The sequence below is a fragment of the Aulostomus chinensis genome, chromosome 20 (genome assembly GCF_037954235.1).
Source record: "Aulostomus chinensis isolate RoL2024-O1b breed Wild chromosome 20, RoL_Achi_v1.0, whole genome shotgun sequence".
Taxonomy (NCBI): Eukaryota; Metazoa; Chordata; class Actinopteri; order Syngnathiformes; family Aulostomidae; genus Aulostomus; species Aulostomus chinensis.
Window position 1 is genome coordinate 20,451,808 of NC_141339.1, and position 19,369 is coordinate 20,471,176.

Here is a 19,369-nt window from a genome sequence, read left to right on the forward strand (position 1 = left end):
TTTTCTTGAACTGAAAACAGGAATTTCAATTCATCTCATTCAGTTTTCAGCCAGAATGAACTGAAATTGAATGCACTGCAACCCAAAGTATCAGGGCTGGCTCCATCAAAACGCCAGGCTCTCTTGTATTTTAAATGAAACTGTGTTTGTTCCTGCTTTAGACCATCGTCCGAGGGAACCGACCGCCCAAAGATGCATCTATCAACGGCCTGCTGGAGGAGTTTGACAACATCTCAGTAACGCGTTCCAACTCCCTGCGCAAGGAAAGCCCACCAGGCCCCCACCAGGCTGGAACCAGCTCCAAACCCTCCATCAGTGGTTATCCAAATGCCCCAGAGGAGAACGGATTCAACCACTACTACTCCCGCTACTCCTGCGACCTGGACACCTCCAGCAGGGACTTCTCTCTGGAGCCTGGCAAGCCGGGCTTCTCCATTGATGGGGATTGGGCCATGGGCCGGCACTATCGATTCACTAAGCAGAATGGCCACTCACACCCCATACGCAGTCCCTTCTACCCTGATGCCATGCCCCAAAAATCAGACTACGGCAAGCTGCCCCCAGACTACCACACCTACCTGGAGAGCAAGGGGCGCTCAGCTGATGAGGTTGCCTCCACTGTGGGCAGTGGGGTGGGCTCCAGTGGCTACTATAGGGCATCTGTGGGCGGCTCATCCAGCCAGGACTACCGTGACACTTCTGTAGGCACGCCATCTCGTGCCTCACTACACAGCGAGCAGATCAACTACCCAGACAGTGAGTGGAGCTACAGTGGCATGCGGGACGAATATGATAAGCGACCCAAAAGTTCATATGTGACGCAGACCAGCCCCACACCGGCGATAAGACAGAGATCTCGATCAGGCTCTGGGCTGCAGGAGCCAAATGTTCTCTATGCGGCCAGCGGGGCTTTCAAGAACCCGGCTCAGGCCCACCCATACAGCTCCTACACCTACCCTCGCCTCTCAGAAAGTCTCACCAACTCACAGACCCTAACCAAGGTATGTTATACCATTAATATATTGACACATAGACTGCAACTATATACTATAGCTGCTAGATACTGTGTATAGTTCCTTGTCCTCTCCCTTTTTCTCTCTGTACATTTTTTGTCTGGTCTTCCTGCCAAGTAGAGGATGTCAGCTATTAATCTACTCTTCCTGGAAGTAAGGCAGGTGCTGCCACATACAGAATTACCCTCCCTCAGTCGCCGAAGTCTCTGCTGCACACAGATCAATTGATGCTCATGCTGACCTTCGACCAGATAGCTCTGAGATACGGAGTTGCAGAGACTAGACAAAGAGAGGCATCAAGGAATGTTGAGAGGAGGACGAGGTGATAAATCAGAGAGACAGTGACGTGTAGAATAAGAGAGTGCTCTAACTAGATGAAGCCAGAGAAGAACTCACAAAAACTGTTGATAAGCTGCCACATTTTTAAAGGAGGCAATTTCTCTATTTACCAAAACCAGTGACTGATTTGATTGCGTTAAAAGGACAGTGGTATTGTCCGAAAATCGAAGGTTAGGAATTTAGGCATTGTCCATTTAACTTAGCTTTTTCATTTCTATTTCTCATGTTTTGTAATCATGCAAAAGAAATCTTTCTGGGCTCTGTTTACTAAATACAGTTGTTCAGAAGCAGTCCACAAACAACATAAACTAGGAAATTATCTGTGCATATGATCTTCATTTTAGCTTACCTACAGCTGGTCCACCGTGGTGGAAATGGAAGGCACTACCATTACTATTTTTTTAAAGGAACACGGCAACTATTAGGAGTTGAACTTCCTCCTCTTTGTACTCTGGGTATAATAGATAAGGTTCAGGATCTCGCTCTGTCACCTTCTCTTACTGTCGGCCATTCTTGGTAGTAGCAGACGCTAGCTGGAAAGTAGTTGGCCATCTATCCTATTCTAATGTTACATAATCTTGTGATTCTAAATTATTTTATGATGAATGTTACACTCAAACCTGGCTCATTTGGGGAAAATAAAAGTGTATATGATGTCTTTGGACAGAGCTATGCTGATGAGATAGCCGACATCTCTCCTTTGCGTGTGAAGCGCCAGCACTGTAAATACTGTACGTTGGTAGAGGGAGAAGCAGCCTGCGGGGTGCTCCAGCGGAACATGGGAAAGCCTGCGACTCCCGGGAGATGCTTCCACGCACTTCAGGGACGTGACAAAACCAATACATCATTTCCCGTATACCAGTGTTATCCTGCAGGAGGATGTTGCAGAATAGCAGGTGGCAAACCATGCTTTAATTCAGCAGGTTGACTCGGAGGTCACAGATAGCGTGGTCAATCTGAAAGGTTTCTTTTATTTTTTTCCCTTTATATCATTCTCTAAAGCTTTCAGTGCTCCATTACATCCGTTATAGAGCTGGCTGCAGCACTCTCACAGTTCTCCGCCGTTCCTCCTCCACACACAGCCAGGCTGGTAGCTGAGAGCAGAAGTGGGTTTGCTGATGTAGATCCCAGGGTGCCTTGATGAAAAACCATTTAACCTGCATGCTTCAGTAAATAGCCACTCGTACAAAATGCAACCACGAAGAATGCAAGAGAGGCAAGATCGGAAGAGATGCAGGAGAAGGTCATTTTCTTACTTATTATTTATTATTACCACTTTCTGAGTTGTTGTGCTTGAGGAGGCACATTTTCCCTCCTGAAAATGAACAGTTTTCAGGAGTGTAGGGCTACTCTTTGGTGTACTGATGAGCATTACTCTATGTATTAATTCTAAATGAAATGGAACATAGGCAGCGAGAGTAAAGTGCTGGTTGAGGATTCAAAGCAGCTTAATTTGCCTTTTGATTTTGCAGTATTGGTAAGAAAAAAAAAACATGGAGTCATGTGGCAGCTTAAGAATCACTATTCTTCTCAGCTCGTGGACCTTGTAACAAACCCACCCGCCTCTCCTCTCTCATTCTCTGCCTTTTCTTCTTCTCCCCCCATTCAGCCCACACACACACACACACGCACGTGCGCACGCACACACACACAGAGCACTTAAATCTTTCTATTTCCTTGCTGTTGTTGGGAGCCGGGGGGATGTAACAGTAGACGCTATGGCCACACACAGATGCACAGACACACAAAGAGACAAACACTCCCTCTCTTCCTTCCCCTCTCTCTGTTTTGTTGGAGCTCAGTGCCGCAGCTCTCGGTGACAAATTGATGTTGCAGCACTTTCCCTTTCTGCAGCCTTAGCATAAAACTGGCCGAACGATGTTCCACCGCGGAATTCAATTTCACAGTTGAGTTAGGTTGTTGATTACCCTGCCAAACTCAGATTAATGTGCGTTTAACCAACATGGATCAGGAGACCCCTGGCTGACAGCCAGCCAGCGGTGCTGGCCAACGATGGGAGGGGGGGTTGTGAGACTGGGCTGTCCCAGCAGCAGCAGTAACTCCCCCCACATACACTCACACACCTGCTAGAGAGTGATTGATTAAAAGAGTTCACACCATATAATTATACACCATCCCAACACATCAGGACTCCTCCTCCTGCCCTGTCTATGCGTGTGTGTGTGTGTGTGTGTGTGTGTGTGTGTGTGTGTGTGTGTGTGTGTGTGTGTGTGTGTGTGTGTGAGAGGGAGAGACAGAGAAAGGGAGATAGAGTCCAGAAAGGAATAAATGCCAAGAGAAAGAGTTTGATCTTCTCTATACTTATGTGTAAATGTTCAGTATGTGTGGTGAAGTTAATTTAATTTAGCCTCTCCAGAGAGAAAGCAGCTTGATCGACTACTGTCAGTTCATTTGTTTTATTATCCTCATTTTTTATTACAGATCTTGTCAGGTGTTCTCCTTCCTCTATGGCCACACTTCTACCTTTTAATGTGTGTGATAGAGTTTGTTTACAAGCTACATTTGTGAAGTTGTTCCACTATTACAGATAAGTCACGAGGATTTAATACCACTACCTTTTTGCTGTTTTTGAACAGATAAAACACGAGTTAAATAAGGAAACATCGTCATCAGTCTGCCACAGGTGCTGCTAACTCTGACAATGCGACATATTACAGAAATTCTGTACATTTCTGTTAATGAACAACTGGAGTTTTCCAACACCGCTGACGGGGAGCTGTGTTTAATAGCATAGTGATGTGATCTCTGGTCACAAAACACACCGCAAAAATAAGAAAATTGAACACAGGAGAATTGTCTCTGCCCAACCTTGTTCACCCATGCTCAAATGTTTCTCCCATCTTTGACAGCAGTGTATGCCAAAGATACCGCTGAGACAAAATAGTTACAGCAGAATGCTTACTTGTACACTCTAAACACAAATAATATCACCGGTGAATAAGATTAACAACACGTTCATAGCATAATCATTTCAGGGGTCTACCTGCATCAAACCAGCCACTAGCACCAGCTGCGAATGCTTATCGCTGGCATAATTTGTTTATAATTTAAGCACATGTACATTCAATACCGGAATGAAGTTGCTTTGTTTGGCCTGTGGTCCTTGAATGGCATTGGCAGGGTGTTTCTGTGTTATGTGAGTTTGTCTTAATGCCGCCTTTGTGCCGTCAAATCTATGACAATGTTTCATTTACCTGTGGTTTCTTAGGTAGAACTTGATTGAGCTCTTAGTGCCACTGTACATTTGGCAAAAATAATCTTAATATGATGATTATAAAGCTCTGAAATATGAAATCATTAAGATATGGCTTCTCAAAGCTACGTGTGTGTGTGTGTGTGTGTGTGTGTGTGTGTGTGTGTGTGTGTGTGTGTGTGTGTGTGTACAGGTGGCATACAGTATTATGAGTAAGATTTAGCTGAGTCATAAGAGTTAGCTTTTTATAGGGCTCTACACCGCTCCTCTGTGTGTGTGTGTGTGTGTGTGTGTGTGTGTGTGTCTGTGTGTGTGTGTGTGTGTGTGTCTGTGTGTGTGTGTGTGTGTGTGTGTGTGTGTGTGTGTGTGTGTGTGTGTGCGTGCCTTACTGCTTGAAAGGAGCCTTGGATATTTCTGGGATTTTAAGGAAGAGGTGTGTCCCAGATATGGCTGCTCCCTGGGCTCATGCTTGATGAATGGAGTGGTTGAGGAGCATTGTGGGTTGTTAATAATAAAGTATGGCTCCTGTCCTGTGGACTAAATGTCCTCCATTAGACCTGTCGAGGGCTAATGTACCCACCGACGTACCTGGAATTAGAACGGGCATATTACAGCTGACAACCAGAAACAGAATGTGCGGTCATGCATGTGTCGAACTTTTTAAATACAAATTTCACAGGTAGAAAGTATTCCTTCACCTGTCACTGTATAATTCCATTGTTACACACTTGTATACTGGTAAATTCCATTCCAACAAACAGTGTCTCCTTGTGCTCTATCGTCCAGGGTGACTACGAGCGTCCGTCACGTGACGGCAGCCCCCAGGTTACCGGTGGTGACACCTACCCCCGAGGGCCTCTCAAGCTACCTCAGAACCACACCAAGCCGCCTGGCTACCCCCCAGTGCACCTGCCCTACCCCCCAGTCTTTCACCATTATAAACCTTCACCCTACCATCACCCCCCCTCCCAGCCCAGCCCACCTTACACCCCACAGGTACAGTATATTCACTCACAAACGACCATTTACAGACGCTTCATGTAGGCCTCAGTGGGTCGATAACAATCATAAGTTATATCACGAGAACAGCAGGACTTCAGCAAAATAAGCTCAGAATTTTGAGGTATGAACCATTCTATGAAAAAATAGGTTTTCTGGATCGCAGATCTAGAACACGATCGCTGTAATTTAAGGAAGATGAACGTTTTTTTTCTTTCAACCATTTCACATGGATTCAGTATGACTAAAATGTATTCATCCAATGTCCAGAAAAATATCGCTACCAGCCTGCTTTTGGCGGTGAACACTCTCGATGATCCAGGATCTATGATTTGACCCAGATTGGCTCGAAAAATTGACTTTTTCTTAGCTTCCAATCAAATATCATCAAAATCGGTTCGTTCATTTTTGAGATGCTATGCTAGCAAACAAACAAACGTTAGTGGTCACATGACCTTGTCGGGGTTACTGGAAAACATACATTGTCCTAGCAATGTACTGGAAGATTTTTGGAGGATCTCTCTGTTTTTTTCTCACCCTGTGCTTGTATACATGCATGTGCGTGCTTGTGTGTGTGTGTGTGTGTGTGTGTGTGTGTGTGTGTGTGTGTGTGTCTGTGTCTGTGTGTGTGTATGTGTGTGTATGTGTGTGTGCTCCATCCAGGGGGCTTACTCCCAGCCTTCATCACCCTACATCCCCCCTGGGGCTTACCCGCCTCCTTCCTGGGGCTCCAGCTCTGACACGCAGCCCTCCAGGGTTTCTCATGAGCAGTTCAGAGCTGCACTTCAACTGGTGGTTAATCCAGGTGTGGTATTGACCGTAAAAATAAAAACACTGAAATAGGTTGGGGGGGATGTTACAGATTTACCTCTGGTGTTAATCTAGATCTGTGTTTCCCATCAGGCGATCCCCGGGAATACCTGGACAGCTTTATCAAGATAGGTGAGGGCTCCACGGGTATCGTGTGCATCGCCAGCGAGAAACACAGCGGAAAGCAGGTGGCGGTGAAGAAGATGGACCTCCGGAAACAGCAGAGGAGAGAGCTGCTCTTTAACGAGGTGCGAAAGACTGACAGAGATGCGCTTTAACATAATGCTTGAGTCCTGGTTCCACTCTAGTGCCTCCTCTGGTCAGTTGGAGCACCTGTTTTGGAGTTCAGGGGAATTAAATGATCCTCCCACATGCTTCTTCCTTGTGGGGAAACTCCTCGCTGTCAAGAGGAAAGATTCCTCCAAGAACTCCACGTATGACAGAGGAAGCATGTAGTTGTCTAGGATCTCCCCTTAGGGCTGAGAGGGGGCGGAGCAGTGACCAGGACAGCTCTGAAAGAGTGTGAAATTAGCAATGTAGAATTAGGGAAGAAAAAAGCAAGAGATATATGAAAAAAATGAATTTAAACTATACAAAATCCCTAAGACTAATACTACACATAGTAAATTTATTAAGGACAAGAAATGTGCAGAGAAACAATCCCTGCTTTGAAAATAATACAGGGGAAAATGTAAAAAGTCATGTACAGAATTTAGAAGGAGGTGCTGGGGAGAGGGTGAGTGTTTTTAGCTTGAGCTCAGCAAGTAGAACTAACAGCAGGTACTCTGTTCCAGTACTTCCTCCTATATTAAATCCAGCTGATTGCTTTAGGGCTTAGCAAGCGAGCAAATATCCGTGGCTGCCTGAACTATCTTTTACACTAGTATTATAATAATAATAATAATAATTACAAAAAATAATTACAATTTCAATATCATGTTAAGGCTACATCCTAAAGCACTGGCCAGAATTTAGCAAACCTCTAAATGTGATTAGTTTTCAAATATACATTTGCCTCTGGTTTGTTTGTTTTACAGCTGAGATGTGCTATGTCCTATTTTTGGTTTTAAATGGTGAAGGTTCGATGGTCTGATGCTACACTTTTAATTTTTGGTCTGATCCAAAAACGAGGTTTACGTTGTAGATGTGGGAGAGATTAAAATGGTTCGGATCACATCATTATATCTAGTTCCTTCTCCGCGGAGCACGGCTCTGTAGCAGTACGGTAGCTTACTGCGTTAAGGGGGGGGGGGTCATTTTCTTGGTGTTTCTCTGACACATATCCTGGGACATTTCAACATCAAAAACATCAAAAATGTATTAATGTATCGGCACCGTACGTGCTGAAAACCCTGGACTAGAAATGTATTCATAGCTGTTTCTAGCTATTGGCATGCTGACTTTTGAAAAATGAGCTTTATAACCCTTTCATGTCATTTAGTCATGTTGGGGGGGGGGGCACGCCTGCATATATGTATGTACTCACGTGTGTACAATGAATTCAGATGTGATTCAGTGGGTGTTAAGTCATTTCCTAGCTAATTTGTTTCATGTAATCCTTTTAATTCTTGAACGTAATCCTGTTATAGTTAAGACTCCAGAACGTTTTCAAATTAGACAAAAAAAGTTATTAAATTGTTTAAATTAACCACAAATTTTTTTTTTATCAAATTGGCTTTTGTAGGTGTTTAGAAACACACGTATACAGATGCTGTTTATACGGTGTTGTTTATATCTGAATATAGGACTTACAGGCCAGCAGGACTTCAGTTTTTTTATGTAATTTGACTTGAATTTTCCTCTCTCTCTCTCTCTCTCTCTCTCCCCCTCTCTCTCTCTCTCTCTCTCTACCTTCGTGCTTCAGGTGGTGATCATGAGGGACTACCATCATGAAAACGTGGTGGACATGTATAACAGCTACCTGGTGGGAGATGAGCTGTGGGTTGTCATGGAGTTCCTGGAGGGCGGGGCTCTCACTGACATTGTGACTCACACCAGGTAACCAACCATAAGAGCATCGGCTGTACCAACAGCCCCAATAACTGCAGTATTCCTGGGTTCTGTTTCAATTTATGTTGAGGAGCAGCAACAGTGACTAAAGTAAGTGAGTAAATGTTTTAGAATATTACGAACCCATGTAAAGTTTCACGAGATTCGGTTCTTGCGTTACATTGCAGACACAAACATTGAGCAGCGATGCCGCCTCCCAAAAACATAGGCAGATAAGAATCATATTTAAATCCCATAGACGGGGTGTGTGTACAGTATGTGTTGTGTGTGTGTGTGTGTGTGTGTGTGTGTACTGTATGTGGCGTGTGTGTGTATGTGTTGTGTGTGTTGAGGTCAGCTGTGATGAGTGTGTATTTAAATGAAAGAGATGGTACAAGTGGCTGGAGGACGTCTGATAACGTGAACTTCGGGTGGCGGCGATGACAGAGAACCAGCGAGCCCAGCTACTGTACGTCGTTGAAGGGGATTTGCTCTGCCTCAGAAACTCCCCGAGAGTAAAACATGGATCGCTTCACAAGAAACAAGCAGCTGGGTTGTAATCCACTCCAGTCTTTAAGAGTTTGGGATTGTTGTTCCCCCAACTTTTCCCAATCGCTCTCTGTTGTCGAGTCGTGTTTCTCAGCCGCTGCTGCCACCGCCGCCGCCGCCTCATTGTTTTAAGCTTACTTTGTACTTGGTGTTTAATTACAGTCATTTGCGTGGAGTGTCAGCATTAGCGCTGCGCGGTGTCGGATACTAATAACAAGCTTCGGTGAGGCTGAGCACCGCTGCTTCCGTGAAGCATTTTGAACAGGCTCCCACACAGATGTTGTGTGTGTGTTTGTGTGTGTGTGTGTGTGTGTGTTTGTGTGTGTGTGTGTGTGTGTGTGTGAGTATTTTAGAATGCACGAGTGCATTTCGAAGTACGAATGGAAATCTCAGTAAACAGGATATTATGGGTTCTCTCTGTAACTCTCTTTATTTTGTCGCCATCTCTTAAAACAAAACACTCAGCCAGCCAACATGAATGTGTTGGATTTCAAGTGGAAGTGTGTGTCTGTGTGTGCGCACGTGTTTGTGTGTGAGAGAGAGAGAGCAGAATTTAAAACAATCCTGAGGAAGCAAGGAGGACCAAACATGTTTGTGAAGCTGACTTGCTCGGTTACTAATTGCAGATATCAAGTTGATCGTTTATATCTGAGATGATAGTGCAGCTGCGTGTTTCCTCCGCCAGGATTCCAGCCATATTTGTCCATCTAAAAGCTCTGTGCTATTTTTGTTAAACCTTTTGTTGTAGAAATAACTGCCGCCTGCCTGGCGCTGTACAAGCCTCATCAACTCGCTGGCAGGAAACACACACACACACACACACACACACACACAGTGGGCTAGGTGAACACCCACAGGCACGTCCATCACACACACGCAGATCTGCAGTGGCAGATCGTGCGCTCCTGTTTCTGAACTATTTCAATCATGTCCACCTTGTAATTATTCTTAACAGTTTGTTAATGAGCTTCATTTCACAGCGATTTCATTCCGTGCGAAACGGAACAAGTGTGTGGTTAGTGTGTGTGTGTTTGTGTGTGTGTGTGTGTGTGTGTGTGTGTGTGTAAATGCCGCGTGTGGGTTTATGATTTCCTTGCTTGCTCATTGTGTCTGCACACTTATTTTAAATAGACTTTAGCCGCTCAAACGTGCTCTTTTTCTCATTCGCGCCACGTCAGCACCCTCTTGACGCTGCACCAAAGTGATCGCGACAAAACAATCAGCAGTAAATGAACACCTTCTGATCTGATTGATCACTGGGGTGTTATTGTCATACTGGCTCATCGTCAGCTGACTTTTCCGAGGTCCAAACAGCTGATTGAAGTCACTTCCGCCTTTTCTTGTTTTCACGAAATAATCCCGTTTTCCAGAGCCACGGCTCTACAGTGTGCACACACGAAAGATGCTATTGTCTGCAGCCCAACATAATGACAACATAATAACATAACGAAACGACCAAGAGGATCTTCATAAACTGAGGGGTTCCTTTCACCAAGGAATTTGATCCAAAATTGATTGGTTTGTCCAGCAAAACACTGCCAGTTGTTATGTTCTTCTCATAGCAAAGAAACCTCTTCAGGATCTACAGTCTGATCCAGATCACCTCCAAAAGTTTAGCACTTTTCCTTGTAATGTTTCTCATCTTTCTACAAAATTTCCTCAAAATCCGTCCTCAAGTTCGGAGATAACCGGCTAACAACCAAAACAGACACATGCCAGCAGTGGGATAATGATTATGGATAGATTTTGGGGGCGTTTCCCTCAACATGTATTATAATTATGGTAAAATGCGTCACGTGTGTAATTCTTTTGCCCTTGACAATCTCAAAGTTGATTAAAGCAGTTCTAGTAATAGTTTTCTGTTTTGCGATGAAATAATTTTCTGTGCCAGCGATACTATTTTTTGTCCGTTTATGTGTGTGTGTGTGTGGGTTTGTGAGAGCGAGAGAGAGAGCGAGAGAGAGAGAGACAGAGGAAGTTGGAGGGTGCGGCAAGAGCCAATTTGCTTTTGCACACACGTATCCCTCCTATTCACTTTGAATTGTTTTTCCACTAGCAGACGACTAATTTATCTCTCATGATTGTAAATGCATACATGTGTGACAATAAAGTCTGCTGCAATCAGAAGTGTGAGTGTGACGTGCACACACACACGCGCGCGCACACACACACCCTATATGCATTTATGAATACATACATAATCGTCGGTCGTGTAAGCGATAAAAGAGTCAGAGACGGCGCACATAACAGAACTGTATATATGCGTGTTACCTTGGACTAAGCCTGCAAATGAGCACATCTCTATTTCTGCACGTCTATATGTGACACACACACACACACACACACACACACACACACACACACCAACATGGCCTGGACAGCTGGGTCTGGATGTTAATGTTCAGTGGAGCCGTACATTTGTGTGTGAGCTCAGTCAGACGCACTGCATTGCCCTGTATCTCCATATGGGACCCTCCCGCCTGCTCTGCTCACACCACAGCTACAGCCGCTGCAGGCTACAGCCAGATACTCTCAAACGGGTTTCGACTCCCACTCTGTCGAGTTGGAACGATGGCAATCTCTTAGGATGAGAGCAAACGCTGAAGAGGGACTCTGAACGGATTACACAGTGGTTGTTTTGGAAGCATGCTCAAACTCTGCTGGCTGAGACACACTGTCAGATATTGTACTGTTACTTTACTGTTGTCTTTCTTTTCAAATGGTGAAAATATTTGTAGTATCAGCTGACAAGATCGGGTAAAGATGAAATACCCAAGATCTGAGACTTGAGCCTTGCTGGACGCCACACTTTTTCTTTTTCTTTCTTTCTTTTTTTGAGTTCTAATGCGCAGGTTACCTAAGAAGCCTCTGCCTTGAAGATAGGACTTTTAATTTCTCAAATTAGGAAAGTGTTAGAAATCAAATTACTAGTACGATCCAATAACAAGTAGACACGTTATCAGAAGTTTCATTCAAACTATTGTCATTCAGAACCCTCAAGAAAGCATCTTCTGGAATGTCATATGGCCAAAATCCAAGTATTTGTTTTCTCTCAAAGATGTGCTGCGTTGCTAAAACAGCTCTCTCAATAACTTTATTAATATTAATACAATCAAAATTAACCTGCAGTTACCTGTAATACTGATGAATCCACATTTTTAAACTTCGTTCCAAGTCTTTGCAAAAGAACCCTCAAAGCAGTAACCATACCTATGATGTGCCTGTTTCCAGGCAACCAAAAACTAAAAAAGATCTGAAGGCAGCAAATCAATCAGCTGGTGGAGGTTCGGAGACGTAAAACCAATTTCAAGATTAGTTCAAGTCGATTGCTGAAGTGAGGAAACACTGATAGTTTGCTAATCTTTCAGTGATAAAAGAAGCAAAGTCGTTACACAACTCTGTAGAATGGAATTAAGGAAGCATCGCTACTTGTGGATTGATGAGTTTATCCACGCGCACACTCGCAAACAGCGTGCAAGTGTTATTATTCAGCGAGTTAATGATCTGGGACAGGAATGATTGTCTTGCATTGTTCAGCTCTAAATACTAATTGTGGAGACTCTCCTCGCCGAGAATCTGCAGTTTACTTTTAGCTTTCTAGAAATTTACAGCTAGTTTGAAGTCTCGTTTCTCGTCTCAGCACATCCCCCCCCCCCCCCCCCCCGTGTAACTGGCTTCTTCTGTGGTGGTTGCAGGATGAACGAGGAGCAGATCGCGACGGTGTGCTTGTCGGTGTTGAGGGCTCTGTCCTACCTGCACACTCAGGGTGTCATCCACCGCGACATCAAGAGTGACTCCATTCTCCTGACCAGTGACGGCAGGGTGGGTGTGGTGGATATGTAGGAGATACCAGCATGATTTTACTCTGTCACTTGTTGTCATTGCTGTCACACACGCACACACACACACACACACACACACACACACTCACTCACACACTCTCTGGCTGACCTTCTCCGTGGATGCCAATCTTGTCAACAGGCAGAGCCAGAAACTCATCATCAATTACCTCTAGTGCCCCTGTAATTAAATCCTCCCTATCGCCTCCTAACGAGCTGATAGGACATGATTAATTGAGGGATAATTAACTGCTAATACGGGAGATTAGCGCCTTGTATGAAAGCTCTTCATCACAATGGGTCAGGGCACCAACACTGAGGTTCTGAACGGATTCTGTTCGTGGTTTCTGTTTGCAGATCAAACTATCAGACTTTGGCTTTTGTGCCCAAGTTTCCAAAGAGGTTCCCAAGAGGAAATCCCTTGTGGGTACGCCATACTGGATGGCGCCCGAGGTCATCTCAAGACTGCCTTACGGGACTGAGGTGAGGCCGACACACGCTTGGATTAACATGGATCATTTACTGCGCCGCACTGACCAGGCTGTTGTGTGGACAGGTTGATATCTGGTCTTTAGGCATCATGGTGATTGAGATGGTGGACGGAGAGCCCCCCTACTTCAATGAGCCTCCTCTGCAGGCCATGAGGAGGATACGAGACAACCTGCCGCCACGGCTAAAAGAGTCGCACAAGGTCAGAACGCCACCAGTTCGGAGGGAAGGTCATTCCAGACATAAACATTTAAAACTTGCGAATGTCATCACAGTGTGTTGGTGTTTGAACACCTTTATAGATACGGACTTTTTAAACGTTATCTGTTCCTATGCATTCTGAATTCTGCTCAATGCTCTGCTGCGCCCAAGTACAAGCTGACAGATCTGCTAGCATTGTTGTTACCTCTTCCAGGGAGTCTAAAATACTACAGTCCAGGTGTCAGTGAGAGGAGAGGCCAGCCAGCGCTGCAAAGCTAGATTCTGCCATTATTAGAACAGTCGGTCCATTGAGCTCGTCTGTTTTCTCAGCCGTATGTTTTAATTTAACCATGGTCAACAAGGTCAGCTGGTAAAGGGAAACTGTCCCGCTACGTGTTCCAGGTGTCCTCGGTGCTGCGCTCCTTCCTGGACCTGATGCTGGTGCGGGAACCCTCTCAGAGAGCCACGGCCCAGGAACTCCTCCAGCATCCCTTCCTCAAGCTTTCCGGACCCCCATCCTGCATCGTCCCCCTCATGAGACATTATCGCCACCGCTGACCTCTTGACCTGAAACCCACCCTGTTCTACACTGAAAACACCCACATACACACATTTCCAGGGTGGCACTGCCCTCATCCTGGCAACTCCACCCCCACACCCCCACACCCCCCCACACAACACTCAGTGATGCGCCACTAACTCTCACACTTGTAACCGTGACGTAGATTAGCAAGGGAATAGCTTAAAAAAAAAAATACAAGTTTTCAAAACAAACGACAGAGAAAAGAAAAAAAAAGAAAATCCTCCGCTATTTTTGAATCTCTGAACTGGAGAAGTAGAAACCAGTAGAGCCACGAGGACTGACTGGTCCTGCAGCCTCCTTCCATAGACCTGCGAGTCTTCAGCTCCATGTAGAGTTTTAGTAGCCATCAGCGAGGGTCTGCGAGGGTGCAGCGATCGGCGGGGGAATGGCACTCTGCTCCAGACCAGAGCAGCAGAGAGCAGAACAATCAGAGACGTAAGGTGCTGGACTGGTAAAGACTCGCGTTCAGCCGCTCGGTCCATCAGAGGGACGGGCGGCCGCTCAGCTGGACACGAGCTCTCTTATATCTCTCTTTTCACATGCTAACAGTGAAAATGTATTTTAGAGAAACTTGTAAGTTTTTCTGTACAGTTTTGATAATTTGCAGTATTTTATTGTGTCGTAACCATTGTGATATGAGCAGTATTAAATAGAGTTTCTGCAGAGATCTTTCCTACTGTTTATAATCCAATTTTTGCTTAAAAGATATATCCCAAATAAACCCACCTAAATCGAACTGTTACTAAAAATCCTAAATATATTTATTATCTTACATTTGTAGGCAGACCTTCCATTAAATGTTGGAGAAAAACAAGAAGGTTATTTCAGAATTTTGTATGAAGTTTTAAAGTATTTATTTATTTATTGGAATTTATTTTTTTGGTAGTGTGGCCTTTTTTTGTTTTTTGTTTTATTTTGATTTTTTTTTTATTTATAAGAGTGCATTGGCAGACAGTGATATCAGTTGTAATATCATCCGAGCAATACCCCAAAACCTATTATTGATGAAAGCCCTGTATTTATGATACTGTAATTACACCATGCATTTATATGTAGCACAGACTAGAGTGGATTTGATGACAAACAAAAAACAAAACAAAAAAACAGTTGATTTTTTTTTTCACCTGTTTTCTTTTATAGTCCCTAAAATGCTAAATGCTAAAGAGGCACCCCACCCTCTCCAAACCCCCCCGCCCCAACCCCCACCCAACCCCCACAGGACGCCCGCCACCTGCCTTCCACGCAGATTTCAGGGTGCTGAAAGAGGTTTTTTTTTTTCTACTCACATCTTTCACTGTCATCATCTCACTCCTCACCAGAACATCCTCATCTCTGGTTGGACCAGGAGAACAGTGGAATCCTCCTCCCCCTGCATCATTTTTACCCATCATTCACTGTGATATGTAAATATGACTGTGTGTGTGTGTGCGTGCGAAAGTGTGTCTGTCAGTGTCAAAGTGTGTGTTTATCTCTGTACAACATCTGAAAGTGTGTGTGTGTGTGTGTGTGTGTGTGTGTGTGTGTGTGTGCGTGCGCGCTGCAGGGTAATCCTCAACAGAGACTTGAATGAGTAACACTTATCCGTGGTGTTGGCTTGTACAGTGATACTGCATGTTTGTTATCAGTGAAGCTGGTTTCAATTAAAAAAAAAAAAAAAAAAGAGAAAAAGAAAAACACCCATAAAAACATTGAGATGTGTTGCATGGATTTTTCCTTCATCACCCTCTCTGCAGTCTCATATCGAGCAAGTTTTGTTTTTTTTTGCAGTTATTCAAAGGTTCGGTCATCTATTTTTTTTGTTTTTTTGTTTTTTGTCGTTTCCATATTCTCTAAATCCAACATTTCCAACTATTTCATCCTAACTTCACCTCTGCACAGAGAAGCAGAGCGACACCTCCATGGATCGCTGTTGCCATAATATATGAGGTTATTTCTCTTTCTTCCCTCTGAGCCATTTCCCTGTGAAACACTATAATGGGATATTGATTTGGCTCGGACGGAGGATGGAGCTTCTTTCTTGGGGAGAGACGCCTCTGCCAACAGCCCAGTAAATAAAAGCTCAAGTAGTGAGGCCGGTGGGACTGCGGGGCATCAATGAGCGTCAAAGTGAAGACTGCAGGCCCTTGAATTACGCTGAAGGCTTATGACACAGCCACATATTCACACAACAGCACATACAACAGAACGCTCAGCAATGGCAAAGCGCTACTTCACCCAGAAGGTGTGTTTTACCTCTCAAGTACTCACATATAGATGATAGATGTCTTCGCCTGACATGCTAGTTTTGTTTTATTTGTTTGTTTTCTTGGGGGGGAGATCTTTGGGAAAAAGAAAGAAAGAGCCAGCCACGTATATTAAGCTTGAGATTAACGGTGACAGACCGCTAACGACAGCAAAACTGCCCGAAAAATGTGAGTTACAGACTCATGAACACATGTTCTGGTGTAATCCAACTTTGTTTCGGCTAAAAATAAACTATTAACTCTTCAAATACAATAGTAAAACAGAGGATAAAGTGAACATCTCACAAAGCTGGCAGCAAGCTAACGTGTAGCTGATTCAGCTAAGCTAACGTTCACGTTCGCTACTCTCATGCTTGTCTGATGTAAGTGACTGACCTTGATAAAGTTGGTCAGTCTGGAATCCTTTAATCTGACAGGACAAGTGCTGCATAGAGGATCTTTGGTTGGCACTTTGTGTGACATATTTAGTGTTAAATGTTGTAAACGAGTTGAGTCTAGAGCCCAAATTTCGCCTTTGTTCTATATACGTGTATCGTCAGTCCATAACTTTGTGTAACACACTGGAAGTGCATCAGTTTAGATTTTAGTGTTTTTCACTTAGTATTTGTACCTACTGCAGTTAATCAAATTCTGGGAGGGGGGGGACTATTGATGTGGGTTTTAAATCAGTCGTCAACAGCTAGCCAGACAAGCTATCGGGCTACCAGTTAGCTAACAGCAGGTCTGTGGCCTTGAGGGGGGCGCTCCTCGTGAACTGTTCTGAATATCGAGCTCCAGGTTTAAGTATGTAAAAACGAGGCGTTGGACTCAAGTTCCCATCTCTGTGTGTTAAATTCTTCATTTTAGGGTCTGCTTGGCATGAACGTTAAACGGTGAAATGTCCTTTTGCTGCAGGAGCCATTTTTAAAGTTTCCTGTCCAGATTTCAGAAAGAAAAAAAACGAGGCTGTAAAGTGGAAAAAAACGGATCAGGGGCGTTGACTTTGATGTGTCGTGAGCGAGGGTGATGGATCGTACCTGCGCCGCAGAAACAAATGGTTGTAGCCGACACGAATGCTCTGTTTATTCTCAATTACACTTGTTCATATTGTGTTTCCTTTTGAAGGCTCGGACCAAATCAATACTTCATCCGCTGGCAGGCGTATCAGTCACGTTTGTCCGGTCGGACATCCAAGAGTATGAAAAGAGTACACTGTGTGATGACTCCAGCAATTTATTTCAACGAACAGAAGAAAACTGCACGATTGTTTCAGGAGAGGTTTATGCATAGACTTTTGATTCTGAAAATATTACACACATACTCAATGTAATCACCTCTCTCATAAACGCTTTCCTTTATGGCATTCTGACAAATTCGTCACAATTTCATACAGAATTGTTGTCAGGTGTTCACTTCCATCTTCCTTCTCTGATATGTTCCGTACATTGTTGGTTGGGGGGAGAAAAAGCAAATAAGAACGACCGTGAATGCCACAGAACTGCACACACAACAAGACTGTCCACTGTCACTATGGCTGCATTCAAACAGAGGGAAGTGGTGGAGAAAAACCAGGATATACAGAACCGGCAGAAGGTTCTCAAATTATTTAGCAGCAGTTTGAGAGGAGAAGCTCGGGCATTTTCGGAAATATATTCTATCGAGATGTTTGATCAAAAATTGAATAAATGACGGTACGGAACCCTGGGGTGACTGCAGAGAGAAACATTTACATTTTGTGGATTTAACTCGTTCAAATTATTTTGGGATGCAACTTGGTCCCTAATTTTAATTATTTTGAGGCAAGAATATACATAAATGCCTCCCTCAATTTAAATAATATGTGGTCACAACATATAACTTGTTCCCTTAATTTAGTTTGAGGCCAGGGGATATAATTTGTTCCCACTAATCAAAGTGTGTGGGGGGGGGGGAGTTAGCTCGTGATCTCATGGCCTCAAGATAGTGAAACTGAGGGAACAAGTTATGTCATGTGGCTACTTATTATAATTTACAATTAACGGTTATATCTTGAGGCCTCAAAATTACCAAATTAAGAAAAAAACTGTTAACATCACATGGCCACAAACTGAGGGAACAAGTTCTAATGCATGGCCTAGAATAAGTAAACTAAGGGAACAAGTTATCACTCATGGCCATCAAATGGGGGAACTAATTATTGCTCATGGCCTCAAACTCAAATTACTTAAATTGAAAGTTATATTTTGCAGCCTAAAAATTACTAAATCAATAAAACACATCTGATTTTGTGGCCACAAGTTAATAAAACTGAGGGAACAATTTCGGTTTTGTGATATATTCTTGTCTTTGACCTCTCCAGGGTGCCGTAGAGCCTGGTGATGTCAGAGGGCAACAGATATGAAACTAGAACCTCAGGCTGATGATGCAAAGCCATTAATTTACGCTTTTTTTTTTTTTTTTTTTGCTGTAATGCAGACAATGAATTTATGGCGTTTGATTTAGCATTCAAACAGCAGGTTTTGTTGGGTTTACCCTTCAATCACATCCCAAAACATCTCATTGCCCCAAGATGTCCCGTTAGCCGTTCAAAAGTTCCAGTGGAGCACAGACGACACACGAGTCCAGCGCGGGGCGTGATCCTCTGTGGCGGGGACATCTGGTCTTCCATCAAGTCGGAGAAGAGAGCCAAGGGAGCCGCCGCCGCCATTCTGGCTACATGTTCTTATACATGGAGCGATCTCTTGGGAGCTGCGGCTGACTCGCTGTCAGCTTCAGGTGGAAGTGGTAGACGGTGAGAGTGATGACGATGATGAGCCCCAGAATGAGGCCCAAAACAAGGGGGAGGGTCTCCTCCAGGCGCTCCCGCTGATCCATGATGCACTTGTAGGCTGCAACAAGTGGAAATATACATGAAGTTAGCATGCTGGGAGATGTGGACCTTAAATACGCTCACAATTTAGAAGGGTCACTCAATGATTGTGACGCAATTCAAGGACACTTTGACTCAAACTGGCATCAAACCAGTAACCTTCCGTTACTTGACAGCCACCTTTCCCCTGGACTGTGCAACATAACGCTCTTATGTTCTTCAAAGTTTCGTAGCTGATGGAGACAAAAATTAGATTTTCATAGCTCAGTAAAGG

The 19,369-nt window shown here is 44.1% G+C and overlaps 2 protein-coding genes across 4 annotated transcripts in view; one reads left to right on the forward strand and one right to left on the reverse strand.

Annotated features, from left to right (window-relative positions):
- Positions 1 to 15,694, forward strand: part of pak5 (p21 protein (Cdc42/Rac)-activated kinase 5) — a 73,927-nt gene extending 58,233 nt beyond the window's left edge. For 2 of the 3 annotated variants that reach the window (XM_086188963.1, XM_086188961.1), the window contains exons 4-12: positions 162 to 1,001; positions 5,353 to 5,562; positions 6,229 to 6,370; positions 6,469 to 6,623; positions 8,240 to 8,373; positions 12,609 to 12,735; positions 13,110 to 13,235; positions 13,309 to 13,443; positions 13,845 to 15,694. In XM_086188963.1, coding sequence (XP_086045089.1) covers positions 162 to 1,001; positions 5,353 to 5,562; positions 6,229 to 6,370; positions 6,469 to 6,623; positions 8,240 to 8,373; positions 12,609 to 12,735; positions 13,110 to 13,235; positions 13,309 to 13,443; positions 13,845 to 14,000 — 2,025 coding nt within the window. In that variant the 3' untranslated portion in view covers positions 14,001 to 15,694. The remainder of the gene's footprint in view (positions 1 to 161; positions 1,002 to 5,352; positions 5,563 to 6,228; positions 6,371 to 6,468; positions 6,624 to 8,239; positions 8,374 to 12,608; positions 12,736 to 13,109; positions 13,236 to 13,308; positions 13,444 to 13,844) is intronic. The other variant, XM_086188962.1, reaches the window with a different exon arrangement.
- A 1,752-nt stretch (positions 15,695 to 17,446) lies between these two features.
- lamp5 (lysosome associated membrane protein 5) overlaps positions 17,447 to 19,369 on the reverse strand; it is an 8,321-nt gene continuing 6,398 nt past the window's right edge. The window contains exon 6 of the mRNA XM_086189257.1: positions 17,447 to 19,114. Coding sequence (XP_086045383.1) covers positions 18,939 to 19,114 — 176 coding nt within the window. The 3' untranslated portion in view covers positions 17,447 to 18,938. The remainder of the gene's footprint in view (positions 19,115 to 19,369) is intronic.